The 19,386-nt window shown below is 46.4% G+C and overlaps 1 protein-coding gene across 1 annotated transcript; it reads left to right on the forward strand.

The window, feature by feature from the left end:
• The first annotated feature begins 2,490 nt into the window (after positions 1 to 2,490).
• Positions 2,491 to 18,785, forward strand: dapk2b (death-associated protein kinase 2b). Its single transcript, XM_056598208.1, has 11 exons — positions 2,491 to 2,582; positions 9,490 to 9,711; positions 11,902 to 12,040; positions 12,946 to 13,075; positions 13,212 to 13,260; positions 13,345 to 13,371; positions 13,602 to 13,754; positions 14,573 to 14,618; positions 17,455 to 17,544; positions 17,672 to 17,755; positions 17,921 to 18,785. The coding sequence occupies exons 1-11, from the start codon at positions 2,506 to 2,508 to the stop codon at positions 17,996 to 17,998; spliced, it is 1,095 nt and encodes a 364-aa protein (XP_056454183.1). The 5' UTR covers positions 2,491 to 2,505; the 3' UTR covers positions 17,999 to 18,785.
• Positions 18,786 to 19,386: the final 601 nt, after the last annotated feature.

Here is a 19,386-nt window from a genome sequence, read left to right on the forward strand (position 1 = left end):
GCGTGTCGGGGGCTCACCACCGCTGGATCAGAGGAGACGCCGTCCTCGCTGGATCGTCTGCGGCCCAGCGGTGGAAACCAGTCCCCCCCCCCTCCTTGGCTGTTACGTTTCCACGGACCCAAACTCCAGTGGCTCAAAGGCTGTCCTATCAGTATTCTTGCCATTCTTTGGTTGTTGTTGGTTTTTTGTTTGAATGACTTTTTGCTGTGAGCAGATGTGTCGTATCAAACAGTGTTTTAAAATGAATGCAATTTAGTTGTATTGCTGTATTGAATGATTGACACGTGATTCCCTTTTTGGGATATTATTGCTTTTGTCTTACAATCATTTGCTTAAACCACTTTTCTTCTTAACATTTATAAGATGTAAAATTATTCTCACATCTTACAAAAGTGGCCCAGTGATGATCACTATCAGGCTGATTTATCCTTCCATCCGTTTGATATCTGCAAAATCTTCCATGGTGTTTGGAGCATGGTATTTGCATCAAAGTAACGCCTTTCAAGGTGTGTTGTATTAATGAAGACCGTTGGTTCTTCTTTGTTGGGCATTGTTGTATACGGCTAGAAGGATTTAATCCCAAGCCTTTTCTGTGGCTCTATTTCTATGTTCAAAAGATCCTATCCTGTGTACCCCGTCCTCTCCTGTACAGCTGTCCTCCACAAGGGGGCTGTATAACTTTTCATGATGGTATTCCCGCAACACGTACAGCTGTTGACATTTATGTAACATGATATATGATTTTTTTTATGTGATGTCACCAAAAATGTATGTTCTTTTTATTTTTTTTACATATGCAGTAAGTCACACTTTGTGATAGTAAAATCACACAATTTGTTAAACCTGTAGTCAAACACCACCTAAATGCACCCACACACAGAGAACACACGCACAATGTAACTTAAGGCCAAATGTGGGACAACAGAAAGAATATACCCTTAGTCCAACGAATGTCCTAGCAAACTAAATGTACATGTTTACGTAATGATCTTAACCAGAGACACAAACATCACTGAGCTGTTGTTTCACCCTGCCTTCCACAGCTCAACCCTTTGACATTATTTCACTTCAGCACACAGTGTTTACAACGGTATATATTGTTTGGTACTGAAATAATGGACAACTTCTTATTTCCTTCCCTATGTTTATGTATCTGTGATACTTATGGAAGCATGCGTTGTAACCTATCAAACGAGGACGATAGTAGGATGTGAGGGCACTGCCCTGGCATGCAGACAGTCTAGTCCCACACCTCAAGGTCTTGTATTTGGAGAGCGGGTCTCTCCAAAGATAAATTCCTCTTCCCCATGACATGCTGAAATCATATTATTCTTTCCTGTACAATTATATTTGCTCAGAAACTTTCAGGAATGATAGTATATACTGCCATTCTATTGTGTAAGTATTTATTATTACAATGCTTACAGGATCAATGATCCGGAGGTAAACATAATATCACTTACAGTAAATACAATAAAAGTTTTTACTGCTGTAACATTTTGTGTTTATATGAGTGTGTTTGTGGGTGTGTACGTGTGTGCGTGTGGCATTTATAAGTCCGTCCGATGCAGACCTAGTTGTCAAAGTCCATCCGAGAAGAAGGATATGTTAGAATGTATCATCTGTATTGATAGCGTTCCTGTCACTGCCTGCTGTTCCTCAGGCTGCCTGCAGGGGGCCGGCCCTTTAGTTTGAACGCAACAAAAGCAGCAGGGCGCAGCCGTGATGTTAAACAAGACTGAAGACACACCGCAGGCACCACGCAGAGGATGAGACTGAATGACAAGCTACAGTAGTAGAGACAGCATGGCAGTTCGCACATCGACCTGCCTTTAACAACAAGGTAAGCCACTTACTGGTCAACCTTAAACTATACTACTATACTACACTATCCTCATTTTACAGCGTGTGGTTGGGTCTCCAAACTTGAGAATGAATGTGGAATAGCTCTTCTGTATGAACGTCATCTACAGCAGGAGCAGCATGTCTTTCCTGAGAATAAATCTATTCATAATAACTTGGCTTTCCAATGATCAACTGTGCCAGTAAACGCAGATACTGACCCAAATTATGTGTTTTTTTTAATATCGTGCCATCACCCGAAGATAAAAAACAACAACCAGCTGGGTTCACTTTCTGACTGTAGTACTAAGCCAAAATGAAGTCCCATGTACCCTTATCTGCACTAACTTATTTTGATATAATTTCATATAAGTTAGTTGTTTAACTACAATATGGATGACTGTTATTACTATTGAATAGATATTGGTCCATATGCCTGTAGTTGGATGCTTTATCCTCCCATGAGAGCATACGCTGCAGCTCTGAGGTGGAATGCTATTAAACAAGCTTCAACACGTAATCACATCTATCACTGCTTTGTGTACTACAGCCGACCCGCCACATCTCTGAGCTGTCGTCTGTTCACACAACGGATCATACTGCAAATCACTGGGACCTGAACAAAGACAATTCTGTTGAGTATTTCATGTATGAACTATCCCGATGAGGACATTGGGCATGGCGGTATTCAAACAGCAGAAAGTGGACGATTTATATGAGATTGGAGAAGCCCTGGGAAGGTAAGTGCCCTACAAGCTGCCATTTTTATTACAACGATAGGTGAATTTAATTTCGGTTCATGTATCATTTTGTGATCAAGTTCCCTGTTATTCTAAGAGCATTGGAGAAAAGGATTGAGGCTTTAAGGAGCTATGAGCAACAAGTGCCCATATGTTTGATAACAGTGTGGAAAGAAGCCGAGTTAAGGGGGGCCTGTTCTAAGGGATTCCCTCTGTCATTCATAGGATAAGGAGCCCCTTATTATTTGGATTAGATCAGACATAACTAGGGTGACCGGCGACCACTGAGACAGTTCTCCCTCTGTGGTCAATTAAGCATAAAGTATATAGGTATGTAAGTATATAAGATAAATATTGTAACAATAAAGCTAAATGATAAACAATGCATTAATATCACCTGGTCCCCTTGAAGGAAAGATAAGACAAAGGACATCCTGTGGGACATAGACACATTTCTCCCGTTCTCACCACCAACTCAGGTTTTGCTGTTATTTAATGCAAGTGATAATAAGGCCTTAATCTTTCAAACCTAGTCATTCTTGCATACTCTCACATTTTGTGTGAGAGTATGGAGTTTTATCCACTACAGTATCAGACTATATCGGCCCTTGGTCGTTGCCCCTGAGCTCAGTGCGATGAACGTATGGAAACAGCTGGCCCGCCGTGCGTGTTTTCCTCTTGACGTTTACAGCACGAGATAACCCTTCTGTCCATAAAGGTGTGTCAGGTTTCTCTTTGCATTTCTACTGTAAATTCAAAGGCGTTTATGTATGTGTGTCTATCATGAGAGACAGAGCAGGCCTGGGGGAAGTTGAGGCACGCAGTACAATAGAAAAAGGAAGCTGGGCTTTTTCACAATAATGAGTTCCACCTCCATGTGCGCCAATTACTGACTGACTCGTAGGAGGTTCGGTGGAACTTTGTGCTTTGTCACCAAAGTCATCAAAAGACAGAAAAACTACACACATTATGCAACGTTGTTGTGTCACTTGATTACTCAACCTGTACAGCCTTCTACATCCTTATTAATAAGGAGGGTGGGTGAACCCCTGCTGTTGTTTTCTAAACGGGTCCGCTCAGCTTGGGTTAACATGTGTGTAAGTAGTAAGTTCAAGATTATATCTCCAGCATCCACATATAGATGTAGATAGTGAGCTCTAGATGTAGGAAGTGAGCCCTAGATGTACATAGTGAACTCTAGATGTAGATAGTGGGCTTTAGATGTAAGAAGTGAGCTCTAGATGTAGATAGTGAGCTCTAAATGTAGATAGTGAGCTCTAGATGTCGGAATTGAGCTTTAGATGTAGATAGTGAGCTTTAAATGTAAGAAGTGAGCTCTAGATGTAGGAAGCGAAGTCTAGATATAGGAAGTGAGCTCTAGTGAGCTTTATTGAGCTCTAGATTTAGAAAATGAGCTTTGACAGCTTTCGAGCAATCAGTTGTAAACTGGTACGCTAGAGGCAGGACATTGCGTCCAAACCTTTTTCTCTAAACTAAGCTGGATGTGGTCAGAGTTTTAGATGTGGATGCATCGCTGTCACTCATCTGCACATCGATGAGCGACAGCGATGTGACACTGTGTGATTGAAAGCCACAGCCTCTGACACATGTCTGCCACACTACGATAGCTGCCTTCCGTTGTCTTATGTTGATTATCCTCCGCTCGTTGGCTCATTGCAGCCAACTTGCAGTCCGAGTGGCCCGGGGCCTCACACGGCTGAGTCACAGCACGCTGTGCTATGTGTGTGCGTGTTTACACAGGTGTGTGTGCGTGGTGTTCTGCCTGGGTTGAACTTGATGAACAGGTTCAGACCCATGCCTACGACCGTCCTTTGTCAAAACTGCTAGCCAAGGTGATAATTGATTCATGCTGTTTTAATTGGATCGTAAAAAGCGAAGGGAAGAACATGACATGTGGCGGACGCAATTCCACCTCCCAGCCCACTTCCTCCACGTCACAGCGTTGTGTAGGCCGTGGCGTTATGGAGGAAATCAGCTTCCTAGTTCATGTAGTCATCATCTGTCTTATTTTCTGTAAAAAAATACACAGGATGACCCTGTGGTCAAGGGTCCAGCCTGTGGTCTTTGGCTACATGTCAGTCCCTCTCAAACCCACCTTCCTGGCCATCTCCACTCTCCTGTCCTGGAAGGCAAAACAGTACTTCAATATCGCCCAAAAAACCTGATAGCTGACAGAGACCTGTAGAAGGGCCCGGAGGTTTGAGCCCAGGTCCTTCCAGCACCCTAACCCCTACTAGACTCTCTGGTCTGTCTCTATCTAGCCGCAGTTTAACGGAGCGAGGCGATGACATTGGAAGTGTCACGGAGGGCTGTGGTCGGCAGCTGCTCCCCCCTTGCATCACCCAGCGTGTAATAGCCGTGGGTGACAACATCATCGCCACGGAAACACCGGAAATTTTGTCAGTGTGACCCCTTGCATTTAACGAGAATAGCCGAGCTGTTTCACACCTTGGGTTTGAACCTGTTAGTTTTTTTTTTGTTTGTGTCTCCGTTGTTAAACGGTGGGAAAAGTCTACTGGAACAGAGCTATGGCCGAGTCGCCCACCAAGGTCATACTTGTGTTTGCATGTGTTTATTGTATTGGTTCAGTAGTTAACTGACCACTGGACCGAAGCAGAGTTGAGGGACTTTTATTCTATTCTTCACACGTGAGTTTGTGAATCACGCGTGTTCAGTGGAGGACATGTAAAGTGTTTTTATTTTATAAACTCTTAATGTATACATGAATATTCTGTGCTGTATCAGCAGATAAGTATAGACTTGAGTTTATTGGAAAACTTTGAGGCTGGAGACCTTCGCCATCCATGCCATAAACACCAAGTTTGCCGATCAAGTTTGGCTTTTGTTGAAGTGTTGTAAGGCACACTCACTGATCCTTCAATGCATTGTACTAGAGAGCAATGGGTGTTGTCTGGGTTCCCAGGCTGCAGCACAGAAAACATGTGGGATGCTTTCACTGCAACACGCTCAGAGTTCAGCCTTCAGCCCCGGGCAGCCGCCCCCTCCCTCGCTCTGCTGGCGTGATGAAAGAGGGGTCCGTATAGAAGAGGGAACTCCCTCGCTGACCTGCCCCACATTCCAGGACTTCCCATCCCGATGGGGGTCACCCGGTTGCTCAGGGAACTACGGCAGAACGGGACATAGCACCATGCTCCCACACCCTCATAGTCCAGCTCTGCTTTCATATCAAACCATTGCAATGCCAACCACTCCTGAACTCAATGTTCAACTTGCCCAATCGTCTTAGATTGATCAAAAATGTATCAAAAATTATCGAGCAAAATAATGTATATATATATATTCTTTATACTTTTATAATTATTTTTGGACCATTTTCTTAGTAAAATAGTGAGGACATACATCATATTGACAGCGTGTTACTCTCTGAGGTGACGGAAGGATGTTGCTTCACTCGCCTCTTACGCACTTCCAGATGTTTAACCCACACCCCGGTATGAGCACTCCCTGTGAGGAGTGCTGTGAGGATTGCTGTGAGGAGTGCCTTGAGGAGTGACTTGAGGAGTGCTGTGAGGAGTGCTGGGAGGAGTGCTGTGAGGAGTGCTGTGAGGAGTGCCCTGAGGAGTGCCGTGAGGAGTGCTGTGAGGAGTGCTGTGAGGAGTGCCCTGAGGAGTGCCCTGAGGAGTGCCCTGAGGAGTGCCCTGAGGAGTGCCTTGAGGAGTGCCTTGAGGAGTGCTGTGAGGAGTGCTCTGAGGAGTGCCCTGAGGAGTGCCCTGAGGAGTGCCCTGAGGAGTGCCCTGAGGAGTGCCGTGAGGAGTGCTCAGAGACCGAGCTGTCAGCGGAGGAGCCGTTGGTCCCCGCGGTGGCTCTGTTCCGCGATGTCTTTAAATACCGGGCCTGGCGCCGCACTGGTCCATGAATGCCTGCGACCTTGTTTAATAACCTTCAGCTGTCCAGGCGGGGGCCTCCTCGGAGACACGGCGCTCTCCGTTCCCCGACGGCTTAGCGTTAATGCGGCCGGCACGCGTAGCTTTGTCGTGGGATGTCCCCCTCCCAGCATCCCTCTGACCGCAGGTCTAAGCTAGCACACTGTGTCGGCCGCCATGTGACCGACCGTTATATAAGGAAACTGGATAGCCTTCAAGAGATGAACGTGTGCATTCACTGAGCATGTGTAGACGTTGTACCGTGTTGTGGCACATTGACACTGTAGAAGTCTATTGTATGATCCGTAATGATTAAATATATCCCATGTTGACTGTTGTAGCTAGTTAACCATTTCCTTGTTATTGTTGCTTCCTGTGAAGTTTGATTGGCGGCTGTCATTGTTACCAAAAGCCTAAGAATTTGACTAGCCTAAACGCTGAAGGTAGGCTTGAGGGCTCATCCCTACCCATGCAGGTGGTTCTTTATGTTGCTGTAGGCCCGCACGACTCCACATGCAACTGCTTGGTGATCTGAATCTCTGATTGTGTAGCTTTGTATTCCCCAATGGCCGTGCTTTTAGAAAACCTATTCCCAAATCTTCCCTGGTGTGTCTTCAGCACGTGTTGTCAGCCCCGTCCCAGCGGCGGAGGTCTTTCTGTTGGGCCTGCAGCAGGGCGCTGCTGCACCAGCTCACATGTCTTCAGACGCCTGGCCCTGGGTCAATATTAAAATGTGTGTAAATAGAGAACACACCCACATCTATACTTGCCTGTGTCTCCCCCAGGTATAGCCAGGCCACAATGAGCATCGCTTAACATTGTGTTAATGCTATAAGATAAGTGTTAGTTAACACAGTGTAACCTTAACACCAGAGCTTTGAACTTAAACCGTGGGTGTGTGTGTGTTTGTGTTCATGGGTGTGAGCGTGGGTGTGTGTCTGGCCGTTGGTGTGTGTGTGTGTGTGTGTGTGACGTGTGTGTGTGTGTGTGTGTGTGTGTGTGTGTGTGTGTGTGTGTGTGTGTGTGTGTGTGTGTGTGTGTTCTTGTGTGAGTGATGAAGGACCCTGCAGGCCCTCTGTCTCTCTGCGCCTCTTGTTTCCCTCTCCCCCCTCTCGGCTGACCCTCTCTCCATCCCACAGTGGGGTGAATACAGCAGGCTGAGGGTGACGACTGAGGGGCTATTTGAGGCTGATTGTATGTCGTATGTCGGTGTTTCGCTTTTATGCTATTTTTAGTTTAATTACGTTCTCGTTCTTACACATACACAGTCACACACACCAAGATCTATGCAAGAAGATGAGGATTTTTTTATTAAAATCAATGGTACAGTTCTAGATTTGATTACTGTGTTGGCATTCTCAATGGAAATTATGAGTGTGGGTCAATCACAGCATTGGCTGTCCACAATTGTCTTGATTTACTACATGACAGTGTCGTCACGGTGTGTGGCGGGTTTTAGAGCAAACTGGATGCACATGACAGAAGCCGGTCATGTGCATCCAGGGTCTTATTACCCCGCTGCCTTCACGTGACACCAGGGAGAGTTATTTACTTACCTCAAGTCACAAAATCCTGAATGAATTTACATTTGAATCCAAAGAATTTTAATGGGCTACAATAACCCTCACCCAGAGCTCAGTGTCACCATGACAACGGCTATCCTCCACACACAATGAGGACAGTGGATTGGTCTGTACGCCACACCTCCTTGGCCAAATATTTGGGATTGTTGAGGCAGGGAGCGGTTGAAGATGGCCCGGGCGTCTTGGCAGGAAGCTGACGAGGGGGCCGCTCTGTTCACTGCTGCGCTTTGTCAGCCTCCCCTCCCCCCAGGCTGGGAAACAGGAAGTCCAGAATCTGTTGTCACTGCGTTGCACACTGTGGCCGTGGTAGATAATAATAATAATAATACATTTAATTTAGAGGCGCCTTTCAAAACACCCAAGGTCACCTATGAGATGAGTTCCCATCCCTGCACAGGAGAATATCTTAGACATAGAACAATGTCTAAGATTCACGCCTTAATGCCTGAAGGCATTACCTTATTCGGTACAAACCTCCCATCAACTATGTCTCTCTTTGATTCATCACTATCACGTTCATCATTGGATATTCATCCTTTTAAAACAGGTGAATATGTGAGCGCGCCAATTTAAAATGTCCCTCTGCCTCCCCTCCCTCTCTCTGTGTCCCTCTGTCTCCCACTCTGTGTCCCTCTGCCTCCCTCTCTCTCTGTCCCTCTGTCTCCCTCCCTCTCTCTCTGTCCCTCTGTCTCCCTCTCTCTCTCTGTGTCCCTCTGTCTCCCTCTCTGTGTCCCTCTGCCTCCCTCTCTCTGTCCCTCTGTCTCCCTCCCTCTCTCTCTGTCCCTCTGTCTCCCTCTCTCTCTCTCTGTCCCTCTTCTGTCTCCCTCTCTGTGTCCCTCTGCCTCCCTCTCTCTCTGTCCCTCTGTCTCTCTCTCTCTCTCTGTGTCCCTCTGTCTCCCTCTCTCTGTCCCTATGTCTCCCTCTCTGTGTCCCTCTGCCTCCCTCTCTCTGTGTCCCTCTGCCTCCCTCTCTCTCTGTCCCTCTGTCTCCCTCTCTGTGTCCCTCTGCCTCCCTCTCTCTCTGTCCCTCTGTCTCCCTCTCTGTCCCTCTGTCTCCCTCTCTGTGTCCCTCTGCCTCCCTCTCTGTGTCCCTCTGTCTCCCTCTCTGTCCCTCTGTCTTCCTCTCTGTCCCTCTGTCTCCCTCTCTGTCCCTCTGTCTCCCTCTCTGTGTCCCTCTGCCTCCCTCTCTCTCTCTCTGTCCCTCTGCCTCTCTCTCTCTGTCCCTCTGTCTCCCTCTCTGTGTCCCTCTGCCTCCCTCTCTCTGTCCCTCTGTCTCCCTCTCTGTGTCCCTCTGCCTCCCTCTCTCTGTCCCTCTGTCTCCCTCTCTGTCCCTCTGTCTCCCTCTCTGTGTCCCTCTGCCTCCCTCTCTCTCTCTCTGTCCCTCTGCCTCTCTCTCTCTGTCCCTCTGTCTCCTGTCCAGCGGGCAGTTTGCCGTCGTGAAGCGGTGCCGGGAGAAGAGCACAGGTCTGGACTTTGCGGCAAAGTTCATCAAGAAGCGCGTGAGCCGGGGGAGCCGGCGCGGGGTGCGGCGGGAGGCCATCGAGAGGGAGGTGCACCTCCTGCAGAGCCTGCAGCACGCCAACATCGTGACCCTGCACGACGTGTTCGAGAGCCGCACCGACGTGGTGCTTGTCCTGGAGCTGTGAGTCCCCTCCCCCCGCCAGGAGATACCTTGTTTTAACGGGTTAATGCATATGGATATAGTCTCACAAGTCAGTCTTAATTATGTACAACTCTGACTGGAGCAAAGTCCACGCTACACGCTGTCTAGATGGTTTTTATTGGGGTCCCCCAGGCAAAGGATGCAGGGCAGTGGGGTTGGAAATCAGGTTCGCTGTAAGTCTGTAGATAACGATACATGACGCTGGTGGTCCATGTTGCCGTGCAGGAGATCTCTCCCTGGATGTGTGTGGTGGAGGCTGGTTTAACCTGTTGCACACCGATTGCTCAATGTACAACAGGTAATCAGCTTTAACATAGTAGGATGGCTGGATCCAAGATGGATATAGATTTAACGTCCTTTGCCTATTAGGTTGAAACAGTGTTGATTATTTGGGTACATCTCACATGGTATAACACTATGCGATTTAAAAAATGTGTTCTAGAAAAAAGGGGGGCTTGTTATCCCCATGTTTACGACCCACGCCAACTTTATGATACCTTCTTAGTACCGTCGTTGTGTAACTTGTTATGAGCATTATAATGAGCGATGTTGTGTACGAATTGCGCCTAACTTTACCTCGGACGCACAGAGACATTAGACACATTGCTGCTCAGACGGAGCGTCGGCGTCCACACACACCGCCACCGGGGCCCCTTGGTCGTGACATCAGATTACCTCGGACAAGGTAGTCTGATATCACGAAAAGAACGCCATCAGGAAGAGCGTGTTCACGCAGTGTTTCGGGAAGAAAATAAACAACGTAGGATTTTACCCCTTTTTTCCAAATCAGGGACTTACTTCAGTAACAGTGATACACTGGCATAGATTACCATGTTGACGATCATATAAGACAAATCACCACGTTTAAAAAGGGGGTTTTGGGTTCACTGGCTCGTTAAGAACACCTGCTATATTTCATTAGAATTTCGACCCAGTTTTGCTTTCGTCTAGCTCTGCCTCACGACAGCGCGATGTTGTCTTTATAGATATCCGCTTTTCGCTCAAAAGGGATGTGCAGCCAAACCACAAGTCCACACACACACACACACACACACACACACAAAAAATACACAGTCACACACACGCACAGTATTCAAAGTGCTCAGGAATGTAAAGTCCTAATTAGAACAAATTAAATGCTAAATCCAATCAAATGGGGGGGGGGGGGGGGGGTCGTGGGGTAGGCCGACCAACTGGCTGAATCCATTGTGTGTGTACGTCACACTGCATGCTCACAGGACGCACACGGGGCTATGGAGTGTCCAAAGTGAACTTGGTTCCAACCATGCTTTGTGTATCCTGTATTATAGAGGAGAGTTGCTTTATAGTGACGTAATATATGTCACCGTTTAATTTAAACTTTACAAAAACATTCTGCTCGAGTTAATGACCCTTTTTGTGCAACAGATCTTCCATATGTGTTACAGAGTGTCTCTATGTGTTACTTAGTCTTCATGTGCTAAATAGTGTATACATTTGCTACATATATTCCATGTGTTAAGTGTCTCTATGCCCTGCATAGGGTCTATGTGTTTAACAGAGTGTCTATGTGTTTTAAGTTGGGTGTTACCTAGTGTCTTTAGACCACGTAGTGTAAATGTGTGTGTGAGGGACCGGCGTGGTCGCCCCACGTATCTGGGATACGGGCAACTGGGTATCGCGAGTGTGGGCAAAAATGAGGGCAATGGACTGACGACTAAGAAAAGTGAAGTTTTAATCTCTCCAAACATTCACAAAAATAGAGCAACGTTCAAAAACGAAAAGGAAATGACTGCACCAGTCAGCAAACCAAACTAAGATAACATAAAATAGCATACCATAACATACGTTTCTCGTACTGGCCTCACTCCAAGCCAGCACCACCTTCAGCGCCAAACACCAAATGAAAAAGGCCCTTAAATAGGGAAATGGTAATTGGACCAATTACGGCCATATGGGCCAGACCATTAGCTGGGGGAACATTTACCTAAAGCTAACAATCCTATACTGCCCCCTATACTACGGAAGACTAACTTCCACCATCCCAATCTAATACACACACACACACACACACACAATATAATAATAATAGTAATAATAATAATAATAAAAGCTCTAATGCGAGACAGTGAGAAGGGGGAGGATTTCACCTTCTCACAGTGTGCTACATATCTTCCATATGTGTTTCAGAGTCTCTGGCGGGGAGCTGTTTGACTTCCTGGCTCAAAAGGATTCCCTTTGTGAAGAGGAGGCTACTCAGTTCTTAAAGCAGATTCTGGAAGGCGTGCGGTATCTCCACTCTAAAAGAATCGCTCACTTTGATCTCAAGGTACGACCAGCCTTCCCCTTTTGTTTGAATGATGCTGGCCCACGCTCATCTTCACACAAACACCCACATTCACCTCCCATCTGGGGTCACTGCGGAAGCTGCATGTTTCAGCAGCGATACCGCGTGCTATGTATAGGTACATCTCCGATGTGTTCTTTTATGGGCTTCCTGTTTTCTGAAGCCCCGGACCCTTAAGATCAGACCACGAGGGTACCTGCACGTCAGGGGGAGGATGTCAGCTCGCAGGCTGAATGATCATTACATCCTGTTTTGGACGTTCTCGTCGAGACCTTTAAGATCCAGATGCCTGAACACTGTTTGACCTGCGATGCCCGACATGAATTCACTTGTCGTCACTTGTTGTTTTCCTGTAATGCTGAGTGAGTCAGTCCAGCATAGGATCCATCCACCCTGTTAAGGCCACTTGACTAAGCTTTTGACTTTTGAACCTTTCAGGTGTCTGAGCAAAAAGCTATTTAGCGCGACAGACACCCAATTACGTAATCCATATCATCATCATCCATGTAGCTCTTTCAGTATTAACACATTGACAGTAATATCACCCTGTGATAATTGCATATTTCTCCTTTAATGCCTACACTGTTAGATGACTCTAAAACAGGTAACTCAGACTCTATGCTAAATGATGCCAAATGTATTCTTAATATAAGTAGGAATCGTTTGTCTAACCTGGGCCGTTTTGTGTGTTTTTGTGTTTGTGTGTGTGTGTGTGTGTGTGTGTTTGTGTGTGTGTGTGTGTGTGTGTGTGTGTGTGTGTGTGTGTGTGTGTGTGTGTGCGCGCGTGTATGTGTGTGGTGTTTATGTGTGTGTATGTGTGTGTTTGTGTGTGTGTTTGTGTGTGTGTGTGTGTGTGTTTGTGTGTGTGTTTTGTTTTGGTGTTTCAGCCTGAGAACATAATACTGCTGGATAAGAATGTTCCAGTGCCTCGCATCAAAATCATAGACTTTGGCCTCGCACATAAAATAGAAGCCGGCACGGAGTTTAAAGAAATTTTTGGAACCGCTGAATTTGTGGGTACGTAACAAGCTGAGCTCTATTGTTCTGCGTCTCCTGTTTGAAACACTAAGACCTCTCCAGATTTGGAGTGAGGCTTGTTGTTTTGGCCTTTGGGGTGTCAGTGATGTTCAAGTGTGTGTCCTTCTATTTGTAGCTCCAGAGATAGTGAACTACGAGCAGCTGGGCCTGGAGGCAGACATGTGGTAAGAGAGCCCTAATGACTGCTGCGCTGAAGCCCTGCTTATGGGCTCTGTCCGGACTCACAGTGTTGTTGTTCTCATTCACAGGAGCGTCGGAGTCATCACTTATATCCTGTAAGTAGCACTCCACTTCCAACTGTCCAAATGATCCACCCAAAGGGGAGGTGTGTGTGCGTGTGTGTGTGTGTGTGTGTGTGTGTGTGTGTGTGTGTGTGTGTGTGTGTGTGTGTGTGTGTGTGTGTGTGTGTGTGTGTGTGTGTGTGTGTGTGTGTGTGTGCCTGTGCATCTCTGTGCGGGTGCAAACACGTGCGCTAGTTAACATGTCCCTGTCGCCGTGGCTACAGCTTGAGCGGGGCGTCGCCCTTCCTGGGAGACACCAAGCAGGAGACGCTGGGGAACGTGTCGGCCATGAACTACGACTTTGACCCCGAGTTCTTCGGCACCACCAGCGAGCTGGCCAAGAACTTCATCAGGGGGCTCCTGGAGAAGGACACCAGGTAGGGGGCCCTCCTCTCTCTCTCTCTCTCTCTCTCTCTCTCTCTCTCCCCGTAACAGGCTCAGCGGCCTGGGGGGCCGGAAGGGCCAAGTCCCCCGCTCCCGGTACAGAGCCTCCGCGCTGGATCCTGTGCTGCAACAAATCCTGTGGGATTACCAGGGCTTCAGAGGCCTGGGGAGAGCGCTGCTTTCCAATCCCCGTAAAGACCAGACTTTCTCTCTCTGTTGTTACGGCACGATGAGCACTTAAAGGTGCAGTGTGTTGAATTCAGAGGCAGCGGGAGCATCTCGACTAGATTGTGGAAGATTGGAAGATTCATAAGTAGGTTTTAATTAGTGTATAGTCCAATTAAAAATAGGAATTTATTGAACCCTTTATATATACATAGACATACATTATTTCTTCCGAGGAGCCGACAATTTTGATCCGCCATGTTTTACAGTAGCTTTGGTTTTAATGACTAAATCACCAAACACATTAGGAAACCTGATCTTTGACAGTTGGCTAATAATACTGTCCGAGACGATGACATAATCTTGAAAGTACCTAATGGCTTCTTAAAGGCCACCGTAGCCTCTCCTATAAGGATATCCCCGCTCGTTGCCACTAAATCCTAAAACTTGCACCTTTTAAAGGAAAAACGTCCAACTGTAAATTGAAACCTAACGAAGCCACTATAAATCATTGATTCTAGATGCTGCATTTTGGAATTTATCTAGAAAGGGTCATGCCTTACACTTGCTGCTAGATTGCTTTGGCAAAGTCAAGGTTTATTGATTGAATGGATCATTTATTCATCAATTATCTCATTTCCTTCAGAAAACGGATGACCATAGAAGATGCTCTTGACCACCCTTGGATCAAGGTAAGCACGAGGTTTCTGCTGTTAAAGAGCATGTTTTGTGTACTCAAATTCACCACTGATTAATACTACTGAGATCTCACACAACAGTATCTCACGCAACACAGACTCATATCTCTGCTGACGGTCAGTAGCAGGTTTCACTTAGTTTGTGGTCGTGGAAAGTTACACTTCAGTACATTTTCTCACAGTCACACCACTGAACAGTGGTGTGAGGACACACCACTGCTGACGATGCACTTCCTATATCTAGTTGTTGCTACCTCAGTCGCCGTTTTACCTCAAAACACTTTTGAAGATCACAGTCACAAAGACGTCATGTAACCTAAATCGTTCAAACTGCACGTTTTGGATTTTTTTCTTCGTGGACGTTTAACCAACGCTTTTCGGAGCTGAAGACGTTTCCTACAAAGATCTCTGACCTGCATGTGAACGGTGTGACATCCTTGCATCCTTCCGAGCAGCACAAGCTAAGACACAAGGAGTCTAACACAACTCACCACCGACTCACCAACGTCCCCAACGTTGATTCCCCCTCAAGTGTGAGTGTTCTGTTCGCACCCTGAACGACCACCGATCTCACACCGTCTCCCTGCACCCCCCCTCATGTCTCAAGTCCCACGGCCTCGAGGACATGAGCGCCGCCCCGCAGGTCCCAGAGACCCCCCAGGCCCCAGGGGCCCAGGGGGTCGAAGTGATCCCGGAGGCCCCCCAGGGCCCAGAGACCCCTGCGGCCCAGCGGAGGGTGGGCCTCAGGGGCCACAGCCTGCAGGGCCTGCAGGGCCACAGCCTCCAGTCCCAGCGCGGCACACCCCGGAGCCATACCTCCGCCGACGCGGAGCTGCTGGCCCGCGTGGCGGAGGAAGCGGGCCTGATGGAGGCGCAGGCGCTGCTGCGCGCCTGCGACCGGCAGGAGGCCGGCCGCGGGGCGGAGAGCGAGGGCCCCAGGAAGCAGCTGTCCCTGGACCGCTTCGAGGTGCACAAGGAGGAGGCGTCCCGGCGGCGGCTGCAGGGCGACGCGCGGCGGGCGGACGCCGCGGCCCGGCCGGCAAGGGCCTGTACGACAGGGAGGTGACGCTGGCGCTGAGAGAGCTGCTGCAGAGGGGCGGGGAGCTCTGCGCCGCGGCCCGGCAGCCAATCACAGAGTCCGGCTAGCCAAAGGGGACGGGTGACTTGAGGATTGGGTCTTCTGATCTAATATGTTGTATTTATTTAAGGTTGATTTATTTATGGTTCACTTCATTATTTTATTCCAAACGTTTTGGAATGTTTCTTTCTTATATACTTTGTAACTTTTTATAAAGGTAAAGCGTTTTTGGAAGTATTTGTTACAGCAAATAAAAAGGTGCAATATGCAAGATTTGCGTGTTCAAACAAGCTCCAGAGTTAACGTGTAAATGAAACGTTCTGCTGCGCCCCCCTCCCCCGCTCTCTCCAAGCCCCGCCCACCCTCAAAAAGCGCTTCTTGAGATGATATTGTTCTACGCTTGTGTAGAGCCTGAGCATTTTTCCCAGATCCATGTTGCCTTAAAGTCTACATGACAGAACGTGTTAAATTTAAAACATGAAAATGTTGCATATTATACTTCCTAGAATGTACGTTTCTGTCCAGTTTTAGAGCAGTTATTACTTATTTTCTTTCTTGGAAAGTCGATTTGTTTGTTATTTATTTATTTTTTCTCATTCCATTCTGTTCTAATCTTTTACTGAAAATGTTACTGAAAATTAATTTGTTGTGCTTAAGTCCTTTATTTGCCTTTTTCATGATGGAAAAGGGAGCACCTTTTACTTTATTTGTTATATTTATTTCTAAGGATGTTCAATGGATGACTATATATATCAAAGATTAAATTACGCTCTGTATTATATAGTTCTTCCAAATGTCAGAATCTACCTGTATTTTGTACGTTCACTAACTTGAAATTGAATATGTGCATATTTGGTTTATCCTTGATTTACACAATGTTCCTGAACTTATATTTTTGCACTACTGTCATTTGTTTCAACTGTTAAAGTTTTGTCTCTTTCAACACAAAGATTGCAAAGACACATCGCTGGCCTTGGACTTTATTCCCCCACAAACATTTCCCACAGCCATTTTTTTTTCCCCTACTTTGTTTACTCTGAAATAAATGTCCCCAGCTAAACCCAATCCCTGTATCTTGCATCACGATTTATCAATCTTGGTCCAGTCCGGGGATAAGATAGTCTGGTCGTCTAGTGGTCAGATTGTTTGTGTCACAGACCAAAGGTTCTGAGTTTGAACTCCCATAACAACAGTCTAGAATTGCACACACACACACACACACACACACACACACACACACACACACACACACACACACACACACACACACACACACACACACACACACACACACACACACACACACACACACACACACCAACGGCCAGACACACACCCACGCTCACACCCATGAACACAAACACACACACACACACCCACGGTTTAAGTTCAAAGCTCTGGTGTTAAGGTTACACTGTGTTATCTAACACTTATCTTATAGCATTAACACAATGTTAAGCGATGCTCATTGTGGCCTGGCTATACCTGGGGGAGACACAGGCAAGTATAGATGCGGGTGTGTTCTCTATTTACACACATATTAATATTGACCCAGGGCCAGGCGTCTGAAGACATGTGAGCTGGTGCAGCAGCTCACATGTCTCACACACACACACACACACACACACACACACACACACACACACACACACACACACACACACACACACACACACTATACAGAGCAACCAGGGATATATGAGGACCCTCAGGAAGATAACGTTTTGCCCTTTGCTTCCTGTCTCTCTCAAGCCCTCGAACCCCAGGCAAGCGCTGGTGAAGAGGCTGTCCGTGGTCAACCTGGAGAACTTCCGGAGACAGTACATCAGACGCAGGTGGCAGGTAAAACATAGAACACACTCTGAACACAAGTCTGTATGAATCCTTTCCACCCATCAGCCCCTGAATGTGATCCCATTCAGTCTGGGGTTCCTTTGTGACTCTTTCTTTGGGCCTTTCTTTTTCACAGCTGTCCATCAGAATCGTGTCCCTGTGCAATCACCTCACCAGAATGATGAGGAAAGGCCCACCCAAGCTGTCCGGCCGTCCTGAGGTAAAGGCACGTGACTCTATGTTGTTGATACCAAAATAGGATTCATGGTGTAAACAACAGTCAGTCATACCACAATGATAAGGATTATTAATAGATAACCTATACACACAGCGTTGTTGTGCAGCCCAGTAACAAGCACATCCTCTGTGTGGTTCCTTCCGTCAGAGGGAGTGCGACAGCGACCAGGAAGATGATGTCATGAGGTTCCGGCCCAGGTCGAGAAAAAGAAGCAGTACTTCCTGAGATTGGAGAACTCCCGCACCCTAATGTGTATTGTGGAACACACCCTTCTCCAACAAGAACCGGCACGCTTCTTCAGCTGAATCCGTACCTTTCTGAGGACTGGACTACCGTGTTATAGAGTAGCGTGTTACTCTCCACCACTTAAAACCCAATCCCTGCGATCTTGTCATGATTTCTTAAACGTTGTCCCCATGTTATAGTGGCAGAGTAACGCACCGTTTTTAGCAATTTATTTCACGTTGTTTTTCACGTGTATCAACGAAAAAAGAACATTGTACGATATCCATTCCACAGTGAAACGTCCCTGCGTTATACCTATGGCTTGTCTGTACACACAGATACTTAACTGTGAAGTATAGGCAGAATACGATTACTAGTGGTCTGTACTGCAGGGCTTCTCACTAACCCTTTTCTAAAGTCTTTAGCAGCCAGTGTTTACATGGGATTCTTCTCAACTCAGTAATGTTTGTTAGCATTTATTTCACTTTAAATCCTTCTGTTTGAGAAGAGCCTGCAGCTTGTTTCCTCTGATGTTCTACAGCAGAGCGTCAGAACAACCTCACTCAGTTTCACACCTGAAAACTAGTTTTCATGTATGAATGTGTTCATGTATTTATGATGTTAATATTAATATCCAATGATGTCCTGATTGGAATATGTCTCAAAAGAGTACCAGTATTAACCAGCCCACCGATGATGCCTACTTTGTATGTATTGTACATTTTCAAGTAATTGAATAAAACGTTATGACCTGTATAGTCTTCTTTGTCCTCTAGTTTGGAGACGGTTTAAGAGCGGGGATGTGCACCTGCTATTGTATAGAGCTCTGAATGTGTTTGTTGGTTTAACAGTTCATGTGCTATGGACTACACCCAACCACAGTCCTTCTATGATGACCTCATCGTTCTTCAAAGTGAACCCACCTTCTATACTCTCCTTTGCTTTCGATAATAATACATATACGTACAAATTCTTATTTGCTTATAGAATGATGCATTGATGCATTGTTCATTACTTTTGAGGTTTATTCCATGAGGTTGGGTGGGAGACGGATTTTGTTGGTTAAATTGGCAGCGTTTGAAGAGAGAACTTGGCCTGAACTAACAGCATCACTGGCAGGAAGACAAAGTAGGACATTTCCCACCCATAGCGTCAGGGCCAGGAGGAATGAATTGGGTCACATTATAGTGTACATCTTTGTGAACACTGCTGAGAAACACTTGTTCGTTCTTTATTTAAGGTTTTGTCATGTTTTTTATTGATATGATATAAACTATATTAAAAAAAAACATGACGTAAAATGATACCTTTTTAATTTGTCATAAGCGAAAATGTGAATATGTGCTTCATCATTAACATCAACAGCAAAGGTTGTTTATCTACTTTTA

The sequence above is a fragment of the Gadus chalcogrammus genome, chromosome 9 (genome assembly GCF_026213295.1).
Source record: "Gadus chalcogrammus isolate NIFS_2021 chromosome 9, NIFS_Gcha_1.0, whole genome shotgun sequence".
NCBI lineage: Eukaryota > Metazoa > Chordata > Actinopteri > Gadiformes > Gadidae > Gadus > Gadus chalcogrammus.

Bases quoted from the DNA above. Each gene is read 5' to 3' on its own strand.
- dapk2b (XM_056598208.1), top strand. From the start codon at position 2,506: ATGAGGACATTGGGCATGGCGGTATTCAAACAGCAGAAAGTGGACGAT. The intron at 2,583-9,489 runs GTAAGTGCCCTA...TCTCCTGTCCAG, and splicing joins ATTGGAGAAGCCCTGGGAAG to CGGGCAGTTTGCCGTCGTGA. The intron at 12,041-12,945 runs GTACGACCAGCC...TTGGTGTTTCAG, and splicing joins TCGCTCACTTTGATCTCAAG to CCTGAGAACATAATACTGCT.